Here is a 14,904-nt window from a genome sequence, read left to right on the forward strand (position 1 = left end):
CCATAAAACTCAGTCTATCACCATTATTTATGCAACACAGAGTTAATCAAAGTGTTACGGATGTCTACAATAAAAACAGCTGGGTTTGAGTCTTGACTACACATGGCTTATCTGCACAAAAACTAAGATATACACATATAAAAGCTACAAACTGTAAGGAAGCCAAAAAGATACTTTAAAAATTACTTATAAATATTTAACGGAAAGTACGACAAGACATAGTAATCACACTCACACTCTCTGTCTCTAAGTTTTCAAGACTAAGTGCTTTTCTGGATAAAAAAACTTTGACCAAATGCAAGTTACTGGGATCAATACAAGGGCAAATCAGTTAAATGTACTATACCGTGATATACAGAAAGTCAGACCAGATCAGCAAATCATTTCACAAAATCACAGACTGGTTTGGGTTCAAAGGGACCTTAAAGTTCACCCAGTTCTAACTCCCTGCCATGGGCAGGGACACCTCCCACCAGACCAGGCTGCCCAAAGCCCCATCCAGCCTGGCCTTGAACACCTCCAGGGATGAGGCACCCACAGCTTCTCTGGGCAGCCTGTGCCAGGGCCTCACCAATCTCACAGTGGAAAATGTCTTCCATACATTTAATCTAGATCTACTCCCTTTCAGTCTAAAACCATTGTTCCTTGTCCTGTCACTACACACCCTGGTAAAAACTCTTTCTTATAAGCCCCTGTTAAGTATTGAAAGGCTGCAAGAAGGTCTCCCCAGAACATTCTCTTCTCCATGCTAAACAACCCCATCTCTCTTCATAGGAAAGGTGTTCCTGCCCTCTGATAATTTTTGCGGCCCTTCTCTAGGCTCACTCTAGCAGGTCCCTATATTTCTTCTACTGGGACCCAAAGCTGGATGTAGTATTTCAGGTGGGGTCACACTACACCAAAGCAGAAGAATCATCTCCTTCAACTTGCTGGCCATGCATCTTTTGATGTGGTCCAGGATACAACTGGATTTCTGGGTTGCAAATGTACATTGCCAGCTCATGTCCAACAGTTCATCAACTAGTATCCATAAGCTCTTCTCTGGAAGGCCTTCCTTTAATTCCCAAATTTATTAACCTAATAGAAACTAGTAAATAGAATCATAATTCCATCAGAGAAGTATTATAATGCCACTTTTGGAGAAATCACGGAAAAATCTATCTGTATTATCTCTACTGGTCTCTTAATCACAAGAGGAATTTTATTCCTCAGCTCAACATTTTTTAACTTAGAATTCCATAGTATATTCTAAATTAATAAAGTGGTTTTTTTTTTGTTGTTGTTGTAAATCATATATTCAATGTAGACTTGTCATTTAAGTGCTTCTATCTTTCATTTGACAATGAAGCCAATTTCCTATTTCCCAGGTATGTCTGAAGAGAAAAGCTATCATTTTGGCATGGCGAAAGAAAAGTTTACAGTACTCCTTGAAATTATTATTTTACACACAGGCAAGTACCTTCTAGTACATACTTTAATAATAGCCACTGAAGGGAAGAGGAAGACAAAAGGAAGTAATAACTTCCTTGATTTAGTCACATAGGCATTCAGTCTCATTACGAGTGAATTCCCATTCACTCATGATGTGTGGATAGCACAAAACATATAAATCTTGAAGGTCTTTTACCCACATATTTTTCCTAGTTTTTATAGAAGGTATCTAGCTCATAAAAAGGTCAGTTTTTAACTCCATACTTCCAGTATGATTTTCTTAATTCACTGTGTATCAAATAAAATCAAGTGAATATGATTTCTATATTATTTTCAAAACACCATTTGACATGTCATTCAAGCTACAGGACAAGTTGAAAACCTCAAAGAGCTGAGATTTCAGAATTTCAAAAGACCTTATGTAAAAGAAGCCAAGAGACATCGATTGTAATAAACACAGATGGTTAACAAAAAGCCTATGATCAGAGAATATATCCTATGGAAGTAGTTTCTCCTGAGATTCTAATCAAAGCCTCAGTTTTTTAAACCAAGTATTGTCATCATGCCAGTTTTGAATAATAACATAGCTGCATACACTCAAATTATTTTTATGCTTCACTGGAATAACCTTCATGAAGTATGTAGTGACATGACATACAGATTAGAATGAAGATGGGTATTTTTTTTCTTTTTGAACATGTGGCTCAAATTCACCACAAGGTTACGTATTACTATTAATAAGATTTTCAGATGTATAAGTGATTTGAAGGAGCTTTTTCCGCAACATTGGAAATATATTTTTCTTTACGCTATCCTTTTCAATTAAAGTAAAGGAAAAGAAGGAAGGAAATGAAGATTACAAGACTTACACGTGTTTTAAGTTATTTTTGTTTAGATCTTATACAATTGCTTTTGAATTTTTGAATTCATCTACTTCAGTGTAACTAAAGTGTTCTTTTCACACACAATATGAGATCGTACTTGCCAAGTAATTATCTTGCATGATAGGTGGGCTGAAAATAAGTGTTTACTTCCAACTCCTGCTTTTGATCAGCAGATCGATAGCTTCCATTTCAGTCTGCATTGGAACTTTTAGCAGTTGCATCAGCTAATGATTGGAAAAACATATCATCCATAACTCAGTGTTGGTCAACCCACATAAACAAAAAGGAAACCGCTTGATAAAAGAAGGTGCCTTTTTAAAGTCATCACAACATACTAATGGCACTGTCTTTCAAGGGAGGACCTGAAATATTCCCAGACTGATCTGCATTCAGATTTTTGCACTCTCATATCATCATGCTCTTTAAAATGATATGCCAGTGCTTAAAATATACAGATGATGTTATGAATATTTTACATAATTCATGCTTGAGTGAAAGATGACTGAAAGCATATGAATACTGGCAACAGAAGCAATGCTTTAGTCAGAATACTTTGAATTATATTTAAGATAAAATAATGAAAAACAAAAACAAAAAAACTTTTAACCACTTTTGTTTCATAAAGAAATGTGGAGGGAGGGGGAGGGAAATTTTTCAAAGCCTAATATTTAAGAATATGAAACAGAGTAGGAGGGTGTGAGCCAAATCTCAAAAGCACAGATTAAACTGGAATCTGAAATCAAAGGGTAAACAATGAGTCTTCAGTTCTAAAGTTAAAGCCCTTGGTAATATATACCAAATAAAATGTACTGCCACTCATGAATACTATATACAAGAAACATGGAGCACCAGAACAGAGATGGTACAGCCATGCAGAAAAAATAATGATATCTATTATTAAACTAATATTAAAAAGGTGATACATTAAAACATAGTCTTTTTTTAAACTCACTCACTTGTGACCAATCTCATGTGCAATGGTAAAAGCTGAACCTAGGCCAATGTCTTCATTAATGCTGCAGCTCCTTTCAGGCTCACACATTCCAGCCACAGAGGCCAAGCCTGAATAAACAGAAGGAGACACAAAGGGTCATGCCAAGGTGTTTCAGTCTTAAAAGCCCTAGTTATAAATGCCTGGATTCTTTTTAATAACCTCTATGCACAGAAGGAGCAGTTGGCAAAAGGTTAACTTTCTAGTCATTTGCAAAATCACTGGGGGGAATTTCACTTTGCCGGCTAGACATTAATATTTTTTGAACTGCAGTCAGTGCTGGAAAATGTCTAGACTAGGGGTTAGATTTATAAATTTTACTTCTGGTAACTTGGGACCACCTAGTAACTTGAGCCAGGAGAGGGAATTCAAGAAAGCATTTCTATTTTAACATTCCTGAGCCTGAAGAAAGCAAAATGTATCCACATTATTTTTCTAAAGAAATCTGTTTAAGTTTAGTGGGTTCATAAAAACATACAAGCAACTTTTTTAGCTATGAAAAGCCCCACATGGTACTTAAAAAAAAATTATAAAAACAAAATCGAATGCATCAATGAAGAGAGAGGAGATAAGTTAATAACAAGCACTCGTTTAACCATGGAAGTCTCTTCCATTTATCACCCATTATCTTCTAGAATTAAAACCTTATTGCATTATAAGTGCTTTAAAAAACTTTTTTTTAGAGAAAGCAAGCCACTGGCATTTCCAGAATATGGCTCTTCAGTATCCTGCACATTCTTTAGCAACAGAATATCACACAACATATTGCAGACATTAATTTGCTGCTACTAAAGCAGCAAAATCTCTAAGCATCACATTTATTTAGTGTATTCCCTAAGGTTTCTTATGCGAAAGCAGCAGTAATGCTTTCTTTAAGGAAGTAACCTGCAGAGTTTACGCTGTAAAAGAACAATAGCTGGGAAAATGCGGTTGGGGGGGGGAACAGAATTATACTCTTTTATGAATGAGCAGGCACTTCAAGCTATTCTGTTTGAACTATCAGCAAGCAAGTAATAAGATGACATCTTACTACATCAGTAATAAGATAAGTGCTTCCTGCTTCCACGAGCAATTAATTTGGAGCAGAAGGAGTTGGTCAGTAGAGTAAAACACTGGCATTAGGCTCCTAATGTTATCTTTGTATGTGGGTTGGACTCTCTACTTTGGACTAGTTTACTCCCATAGGTGAAACTTCCTCCCTACAAGTGGTTCAGAGCTTTCTACAGGAAAAAAAATAGTATCAGTGCATATCAAGAATACAGTTCAAGCAGTGACTTAGACCCTAACATTTCCCTTAGGCACATATGGAACATTTAAGAAATATGTGTTTTGACTTGGTTTTATCCAAAACCAATCTAACCTGCACACACCAAAACTACTTAGAGAACAAAACCAACATGGGCAAAAGGGGACAATGTCTGCTCATTGAATTTCCATCAAAACATCAAAATCAAATCACTACAGTAGACAATGACCACTGAGGACAGGATGAAGCATCAGAATAAGAAGGACTAGACACAGAGAAAAATTCGTACATTGTTTGCTGCGTGAAACCTGTAAAAAAAAATACAATTACAGTTTACCTGTCTAAACTATGCCATTCTAATTGAGCAGGACATTCTGAGGACAACATGGTGATGCTTGTGTAACAGCTACCATGTTTCCTTGAGAAGTTCACCATATCTAGGTGGTAAAGTCATCTCTATCTTCAGATCTCTTAACTGAGTGCTTGCTAAGTGACTTACAGGACCAGACTAATGATATATAATTAAATACCATGTCTGCAGAAAGTGACAGAGGTCAAGTCAAGAACCCAGACTACATCTCAGATCAAAGAAAAAAGGAGTTGTGTTTCACTGCAGCCATACAGCTGCTCCAAAGACATCTGAAGAACTACATCTCTTCCATGCAGTTCTATGTAAGACTCCCTAGGAACAGGAAAGAGGTATCTATCCCACAGTAAATCCATTAATTCCGTTTCTTCCTGGAACACCAATGATTCAGATTTCTTCTGATCTTTTGAGATCTGAGACTGTTGTTCACAGACCCCTTAAATATATGCTTAACTTCAGCTACTGGAGGTCAGTGGGACTTAAGCATACTAAATGCCTTGCAGAAGAGGACTGTGGGGGCTGGCCTCTTTTTGAATTCAATGCCAATAATGCAAGTACATTGTTGTGGTTTTACTGCCAACGGTCTGATAACAATACTCTGATATCGTATGTGGTTTTTATTTTTATTTACTCAAGCCTTTTGGTTTAAAGAAAAAAAAAAAGCCAAAGTCTATCCTGTCTGTTACACTGGATTCAAGTGAAGCAGAATCTGCCTTTATCCAAAAGTCTGATACAGTGAGGACTAGTACATGAACGACGTGTGTTAAAAATATCACATATAAATATCAGATAGCTTGTGGGTGAATGTACTCCCTTTCAAACTCTCTTAACACTTGTAATGACAACTCTGACATCAATATAAACAGTCTCTTCAGTTTTGACTCCTCCACACAGATGTCAAAGTAAACCAATTACATTTAGAAATTTATCATTACATTTTGCCTTTTACTAATACATGCTGTGAATATTGTTTATATTTAGAACTGGCAAAAAAAAATTCTGATACCTTTCTCCTCATGTAAACTACTTCCCTTTGCCAAAAGTGTCATGCTGACTTGAGTGGTACTTGTAAAAAAATCAACATGAGTTAAGGCTATCAAGCATACAGTAGTACAGGGGAAGACAAAGAAAATACAGTTATGAGCTCTCATTATGAAAAAATATTAACAACCTTAAAAATATTAACTCGCTGAACTAGAATTATATATTTAATTATTTCAGAGTACATTTGAAAAAAAATATAAAAATACCGTATTAGTCTTTCAATAACGTTTCATATATTAAATGTTTTCATATACTAAAGCACTACTACAGGTAACAACTATGATACAGTAAGTAATTTCTGCCAACAAATTTAAGTATAAAGAGAACAGTCCTGCATCTAGGATTGCTATGTGTTTTTCTTTATTGTCAAAGCACTGTTTTAAGGAGTTTCAATATCACTATAATTTATATTACTGTTATTTTTTTCCAAGTCTGTGGAAGGAAAAGTCTGAGGCTGTACTCTCTGTGTAAAACACAGCAACAGTGTAAAACCTCAAAGCCTGTTTCTTTTCTGGTTTCTCTGTGTGTGTGTTTTTTTTTTTTAAACCTTCCTGAGGTCTTCTGTTTGTTTTTTATAATAGCTCATGGAGACAGGTTAAACAAAAATAGTCCTCTCCAGTAATTGTTGCTTGGTAAATCTGAGTAATCTGCTAGGATTTATCAGCATTACAGCTGTCAGAGATGAAATCTCCAGTAGTAGCTCGCTTAATCTAAAATTCCTGTAATCTATCAAAGCATAAATCCATGTAGGTTACCTTTTACTGTGCATGTTTATAAAACTGCAAAATTTTGAAAGCATATACTTAAAAAGATCTAATGAGCTGATAAATCAGTAGCTGAGTATAAAGCAAGGAAACAAACAGCAAATAGAAGCTGAAATTTCTCTTTATAATCTTACCGAGTGTTCCACAAGGCTTGTTTTTATAAGTGCAGATATCATATCTGTTAAGGAGAAGAAAAGCACATAAAATATGTCAGAGGATCAAATTTGTAAAATATTCTGTATATTTATCACATATCTGTATCATAGTGCAAGTTGTCAGACGGCAATCAGCTTAATTATGTGCAGCCAGCTGGTGTCGCCATTTTCTACACTCTGGTGTAAACCACAAGCTGTAGTACACTCACAGCCGCTGGCCTCAGGCCAGTGGGACACCTGCCAGTAAGAAAAAAATGGTTAAAGTGGATCTTTGTAATCACCAGCTCCATAAAGCAGTCTACCGTGCTGTTAAGAAGTTACAGCAGCATGTCTGTAGACTACACTGCTTCAAAACACTCAATTTTACTTTTTGACCATACTGCAATTCTCAGCCTCACACTTAAAAACTAACCAATATTAATCGTAACTTCTAATATTTAAATACTGATTATAATTAAAACCTTAGCCTTGGAGTATTACAACAAAAAATATCAAAATCTTATGAGCTTGTCTTATAATTCCCATCTCTATCTTCCAATGATTATACGTGTCCTGAAGTAAAATGAACTGAAAGAAAAATAAACTAAAATAAAAAAGTAGATTTTTATCGAAAGCTAAAAAATGCATTTAAAAAAGAATTTCCGTAATTTTAGGTATAATGATTCAAATATGGGATCTCAAGTTTTTGTGCAGTTGACATGCAAGTATCTGAAGCTGAAAATTGAATTAAAATGTTTTCTGTGTTATAACAGCTATTCATAACAGCAGTGGTCACGTGGCAGTCATAATTCATTAATGACAACTCCATATTTTGAATATGTAATCCTATTACATGGCTAGTGATATGAGAATACTCTCATTATGTCTTTGATGTTCAAGGATTCGTACTGATTTCTTTGCAATGTGTTTCGGAATAATACCATTATTTTGGATAGTGAGCAAAAACAAAAATGAAAGATACAATCTTTATGCTTTAAATTTTTATCCAAATATTTACTAATTCCAAGCCACCAGACATTTCTGTTAAAAGCAACATATAAGGATTGTTTTCAAAAAGGTTATCGCATAGGAACCAGATCATGAGATAAACACCTTTCAGAGTTAATAAAGTTAAGGTCTGTCTGTAAGCCAAATCCATCAACAAAATAACAAAGCTGAAAAATTTGGAACAAATCCAGTGAATTCTCTGTGCATGTAGGCTGCTGTGACCAAATGGAATACCTGGTATTTTTAAAGGTACTAAACATGGAGCGGTTTGCTGGATTAAGCTTTAATTTTGAACTCAAATTTCTATATGCATTGATCTCACCAAAGCATCTCAGACTATATTATCCTATATGCACTTAAAGCTCTCACTGATTTCCCATTTGCTGTTTCTCAATAATTAATTAGGTTTTATGTGTCACAAAACAGAACAATGATGCAGTTGAAGACCAAAAGATTTTTACTGAATATGGTCTGCCTTTGCCATCTTTAAAGAAACAAATTTATTACGCATTGATTTAGGACAGAGCCTGAACCTAATCCCACTGAAGTTCATGCAGAATGGTTCCTCAAAGCAGACAGGGATCAGACTTATTTAACAAGAAAACCCAGAGTTTCTGAATTCTTTTAATTCTAAATTATGAATTTAGAAATCAACACAAGAACATAATCAACATAATCAACATAAGAATACAAATGAAACGTTCTTCTGAGTATTTTTTTAATACTGAATAATAATAATAATAAAAAAATGTCATACATCCTTAGATAAAATGTATGTTTAAGAAGCAAGCCAGTTCCACTAAACTCAAATAAAATGCTGTCACTGTTTTCAGTAGAGCTGAAAACTTAGTCGTATTGCCTCAATCTGCTTACTCCCAAATAGCTATGAATCTGAAGGCATTCATTCAGCCAGTTTCAAAAGGAACTGTGATTTGAGAAAATGATATGAATTAAATCCCTTCTTACTCTTACACTTTTGAAAAACAATTACCATAGTATCCTGGCTGTGCTGCATAGGGAGTATTCTTCATTATACACAGGCTAGCATTCATAGGAATCATAATATCGTAGAGTCATTAAGGTTGGAAAAGACCTTCAAGATCACCTGGTCCAACCATCTCCCTACCACCAATTTCACCCCACTAAACCATGTCCCCAAGCACCATGTCCAACCTCTCCTTAAACACCGCCAGGGACGGTGACTCCACCACCTGCCTGGGCAACCCGTTCCAATGCCTGACTGCTCTTTCTGAGAAGAAATGCCTGATTTTTAATGTCCTCATTTCCAACCTAAACCTCCCCTGGCACAACTTGAAGCCATTCTCTTTAGTCCTAAAATTAAATAAATAAAATTAAAGAAGATAGTTTATTTTCCAATAAACTGTTTTTGCAAGATCAATCCCATATAATAATAGTATTCTAATCATGGTTTCATTAAACATTTGAGTATTTATTCAAATATTTAAATTTGATACACAAATTCCTGTAAGCAATGTTCATACACTCTCTTCTTTAGTTTAGAAGGAAAACAGTTTAACAGGAAAAACATCTCATGACTTGCTCTACCTACAGCATTGTCTTCAAGCTCCATTTTTTCCCTTTTTCCCTTTCATTTGGATGGCTCCTGCTCACATTTTTTTTCTTAACTTGTTTTATTTTTATGTACTAAACTGCACAATTCCATCCTATGCTTCTCTTTATGATTTAACCAAATCAGCCTAATTTGTCTTTTATTGTTTTGACACCACTTCTTATAACTTTATTTTGACTTTTCATGGAACCTGTTTAATCATGAAGACCTAAAAGATGATTTGTGTGTTTTTCACACAAAATTCTCAGAATTTTTTCTGTTTTCACGGAATTTAAAGGCAAAAGAACCATCAGCCTAGCTGACTCCTGTTCACACTACTAGCTTTCAAATCTCAGCAGAAGGGAATATTATGTAGAGAGGGTTTTTTCCACTAGAAACTCAACCTGTGAAACATGCAGTCCCTACGTACATTTACATTGTGGGCGTTCTCAGACTTGTCATGTGACACTGGGAAGCTTTCCATTTTATTATCTACTGAAGGAAAACCCTTGCTCCTTTTTTCGTCCTGTTCTATGCAAGATATGGAAAGGTGAGCATGTCCACAACTCTTGAGCATGTCCATTCTTCTCACTGAAGAACGGTATCTGAAATAGACTGGGGGTAAAATCCTAACATAGGTGGGGACAAGGCATATCAAAACTCAGGAAGTATTATGTTAAGCTTTCTTTTTTGAAGAAAGATAGGCAGGAATATTTTTCACTTAAATCAGCTTCCCCAAAGCCCCATCCAACCTGACCTCAAATGCTCCAGGGAAGAAGCATCCACGTCTTTCACAAATTTATTCTAGTGTCTTACTGCTCTCAGTAAAGAATTTCTTCCCTCTATCTAGTCTATATCTACCTTATTTCAGTTTAAAACCATTATCCCTTGTCCTATGATTACATGCTCTTGTAAGAAGTCTCTCTCTGTCTTCAAGTTCCCTGCAAGTACTGTAATGCTGCAAGAAGGTGTCCCAAGTGCCTTCTCCTGGCTAAACACCCCAACTCTCTTAGTCTTTCTTCAAAGGAGTAGTGCTCCAGCCCTCTGAACATTTTTCTGACCCTCTTCTGGGCTCGCTTTAACAGCTCCATGTCCTTCTTATCCTGGGGTCCCAGAGCTGAAGGCTGTAGTGCATGTAGGGTCTCAGGAGAGCAGAGTACAGAGGGAAAATCACCTCCATCCACCTGCTGGCCATGTTTCTTTTGATGCAGCCCAGGATACAGTCAGCTTTCTAGATTGCAAGTGTGCACTGCTGGTTTATGTTCAATTTTTCATCAGCCAACAACCCCAAGACCTTCTCCTCAGGGCTACTCTCAATCCATTTATTTCCCAGTCTGTGCTGATGTTTGGAACAACCCAAGCGCAGTACCGTGCACTTAGCTCTGTTGAACTTCATGTGCTTTATGTGCGCACACTTCTCAAGCCTGTACAGTTTCCTCTGGAAGGCACACCTTCCCTCTACTGCATCAACTGCGCCACTCAGTTCAGTGTCATCCACAAACTTGCTGAGCGTGCACTCAATCCCACTATCTAATACATAGTAAACAGCACGGGCCCTAATATAGACCCCAGTAAAGATCCCATATACGCATTTTAACAGGGATAACTTATATTAATTATCAAAAATAATTTGTAAAGTATCTGAGTATCATTTTACTGAAATGATGATTATAAATGTATGTTTACACTACAGAAGAGCTGCATGTTTGTCACAACAGGTGAAGCAGCACAAGAGCTTTCAACACTTGCCTGCTGCTGTCAGGAACCACCTGAATTACAGAAGAGAATGAATTCAGAGAACTATCACACAAGTGTTCCGATAAAGGGAGAGTACCATGAACAGAGGAAGCTTGCCACATGATTTCTGACAACAGATAGAGGAAGTATAAGCAGCAAGTTGAACAGTCAAATTAAGTCCAGGAAAAATTACTTCCAAGGCTAAGCAAGATCAATGTGAAATATCATATTCTGTCCCACTGCACTTAAAAAAGATACCAAAGCAAAGAAACTGGAGAAATGGTGTAGAGGACACAAGCCTCAATGGAAAGACAAGTGCATCTAGGATGTACTAAGTCTTAGTCCAGTCTCAGACAGACCTGTTAAAATTCCTGTTGGTGCTGATGGTAAAGAAACACGTATTTAGCTGCCCTTTGAGTGAAAGGTCTGATACAGCTTGATCCATACTTACAAGCCTGTTGAAGAGATTAGAGAGGCCTAGGTGCTATTCCATACAAAATACAAAGGTAAAGATGGGTCATAGCTGTCACAAGGACCTCAGTAAATATTTAAGGAACCACAGACAATCAAACGGCAAACTCTCAAGCCAACAATGACCTCAACCAACCATTAAAAACATACACACACACAAGAAACAGTTATACAAAAATGCACTTTACAGGATATGAATATGTTTTATTTTTAATTCACTGACAGAATATGTAAGAGCCACAACAACAAAAAAAATAATGTGAGTTTAAAAATACAGATGTGTAAGCTGTAGAGAAAAAAAAATAAAACAAAAACAAGGTATACACACACACACACACAACTAGCATACAATTACAGCCTGTTCATTTTGAGACTAAAAAGTAAATACTTTGACAGAGCTGGAAAAGAAAATCATATGCCTCCTGATAAAGGCATAACATCCCAGAAATGTGACCAAGCTGGGCAAATGAAACATAGAACGCCGTTAAGAGGTGAGATTGTTGATTACAAGTCCATTAATACCCTGAGTGGATCAGAAGTCATTTCATGAGGCTGATGTAGAAAAGGATTAGGACTGTGGGGCATATTCGCAGGGCTGGTGAAGAGCCACATTCAACAGATGGGAAAGAAGTGGTAGATGTACAGCTGTCACTGATGACTGACTGAAAAATCAGCCAGAAGGAATGTGTAGCAGTTCAACAGGATGGTTAAGATTTGGAGCGGTAATAGCCTCCTGTCATGACATCAATCAAACATAAGGATAGGTAGTGTTAGTGTGCTAAAAACATTTTTCAATGTTTTTATCAATTTATCAATTAATTCCTCTTAAATCTAACAAGATAATTTCATTTCACTGTCCATCTACAGGATCTTACTGTGTCCATCTAGGGGATCTTATCAGCAGGGCTGAATCCCTTTGTCCCAGTAGGCATTTCTTACATGCTGATATCTTTTTGTTATTTTTTTTTCTTCAGTCAGGTTAACAAATCCACCTTTCGTCATTGACACAACAGCCACTAAAATGTAGCCTTTCTGCCACCTTTATTTGAGATTTAGAACTTTCTAACCTTTTTGATGTATGTGAATTACAGTTCAAAGAGTTCTTCTAATAATTGTATTAACAGTAGTAGATACAAAGGTAAACTGCAAATTCTTACTTGATAATCTGTATTTACATATTCAAGGACAATATTGGCCTGTTCACCAATCTGATTGTATGAAATTGCCCACTAAAGGAAAGTCTGTTTTTATTGGATATATCTTTCTAGTAATGTCCAGAATTACCTAAACTACTAGAACTACCTAAATTGAATTAGCACTGAGATAGATATATCTATATAGGATTGGAAGCATATCTTAGCATTGTGAACTAGGATGTGATGGACATACTTTCAAGAATGTAACTAATCAATAGAAACTCACAAAATGTTTTTTCTTCAAGTATGATGAATGAAGCATGGAAACTTATTAGAAATACAAGCTGTCCAAAAAATCATTAAATACATACAAACTACTTATAAGTACACAAGCCTACTATAAAATAACCTGAAAGCTACCTACCCAACATGCCTGAGTAATACTTGTGATAGAAAGAGAAAGAAATAACTGAAGCTTTTAAAGGAATATTTCTTAATGAGTTTAGGGGACAAAGAATAGAATTGTGGGAAATTGAGGAAAAACCTACCAAGATGACTGGAATATAAACATAAATATATACAAATACAAGAAAATTCATGCTAGATGAAACGGACAAATGGGGATGACTGAACATACGCTTTACATACATAATACTACAAAATTTGCCAATTAACCTGCTTGGGAGAGAAAAAATAATAATAATAAGATTGTCAGAAAACAAAATAAAGACTAAGAAATGGTTCTAAGAGGAAACACAGCCAACAACTACAAATTATTAGTTCATTTTTAAGGAACATTTCCAAATACGTTATCACAGAAAATAAGGTTTTATTTTTCATCTGTTTTAAACCAAATCATACTTTTTGACATATGCTTTTTATTTTATTTTTATTTGGCTCTGAGGCTCCCAGCACAAGAAAGACATGGAGTTTTTAGAATGAGCCCTGAGCATGGCTAAAAAGAAAAAGAGGTTGGAGCACCTCTCCTATGAGTACAGGCTGCGGGAGGTGGGGTTGTTCAGCCTGGAGAAGAGAAGGCTTCGCGTAGACCTCACAGTGGCTTTCCAGTACTTAAAGGGGGCCTGCAGAAAAGCTGAGAAGGGACTCCTTGTCAGGGAGGGGACTGGTAGGGCAAGAGGGAATGGCTTTAAACTAAAGAGGGTAGATTTACATGTAGATTGGATATTAGGAATAAATACTTCACCTTGAGGGTGGTGAGGCACTGGAACAGGTTGCCCAGAGAAGCTGTGGATGCTCCATGCTGGAAGGTTCATGGCCAGGCTGGATGGGGCTTTGAGCAATCATCAAAGACCATGGCAGCAGGGTTGGAATTAAACGTTCCTTAAGGTTCCTTCCAACCCAACCCATTCTATGATTCCATAACAATAAGCTATTCAAGTAAGGACTCTCTCTTGCACATACCCTTGCTCAATGATAAAAACCTAATGGGTTTATGAAAATTTTATCTTCTTTACTTTTTACTCTTGATGTGATGCAACTTATTCAAACAGAAGATGTGTATGATTGGGCGCATAACCGTCAAAAGGCCAGTCCAAAAAATACTCTTTTAAGTAAGTTAGTCAACCTAGTTCCAATACATAAATCTGCTAAAACTGAACTGCTGCTGATCAAACCGGAACATCAGATTTCCCTTAAAGGGATCAAAAGCCTCAAACTATCTGACAATTCCACCTCCTATTTTTAAATTAAAGAAAATAAACATAACAACAACAACAACAAAGTGAATAGTTTGCAGTTTTACCATATTCTTTTGTATACATAGCTATCATACAAAAAGTGGGTTTTTTTGCAAGTGTAAACAATGTCATTAATGCTAGAGAATTCTGTGGAAAAACAACTACTGTCATTTGGTCAGTTATACCTTATAACTTATCACTTATCACTTATAATGAGTTTTTTATCATAATTCTTCAGAAGCTCACCACTTTTAAGATAACTTGGTCATTCACTAGGTTTGCACAGGTTACAAACAACAGTATTCTTTGTAACACAATATTTGCTGATTGCTTTCTAAAACCTTTACTACAGCATATGCTTAGCCTTACAGAAAGTGGTACACCGCAACAGCATTCTGCCTTAAAATAAAGTACACGTCTTATA

At 36.1% G+C, this 14,904-nt stretch overlaps 1 protein-coding gene across 8 annotated transcripts in view; it reads right to left on the bottom strand.

The window, feature by feature from the left end:
- The window catches only part of ADAMTS6 (ADAM metallopeptidase with thrombospondin type 1 motif 6), a 153,501-nt gene that overhangs the window by 88,227 nt on the left and 50,370 nt on the right, over positions 1 to 14,904 (bottom strand). For 7 of the 8 annotated variants that reach the window (XM_068666451.1, XM_068666455.1, XM_068666453.1 and 4 more), the window contains 2 exons: positions 6,862 to 6,905; positions 3,272 to 3,377 (listed from right to left, as the gene is read on the bottom strand). The exons of the other annotated variant lie outside the window; for it this stretch is intronic. In XM_068666451.1, coding sequence (XP_068522552.1) covers positions 3,272 to 3,377; positions 6,862 to 6,905 — 150 coding nt within the window. The remainder of the gene's footprint in view (positions 1 to 3,271; positions 3,378 to 6,861; positions 6,906 to 14,904) is intronic. 8 annotated transcript variants of the gene reach the window in all.

The sequence above is a fragment of the Anas acuta genome, chromosome Z (genome assembly GCF_963932015.1).
Source record: "Anas acuta chromosome Z, bAnaAcu1.1, whole genome shotgun sequence".
NCBI lineage: Eukaryota > Metazoa > Chordata > Aves > Anseriformes > Anatidae > Anas > Anas acuta.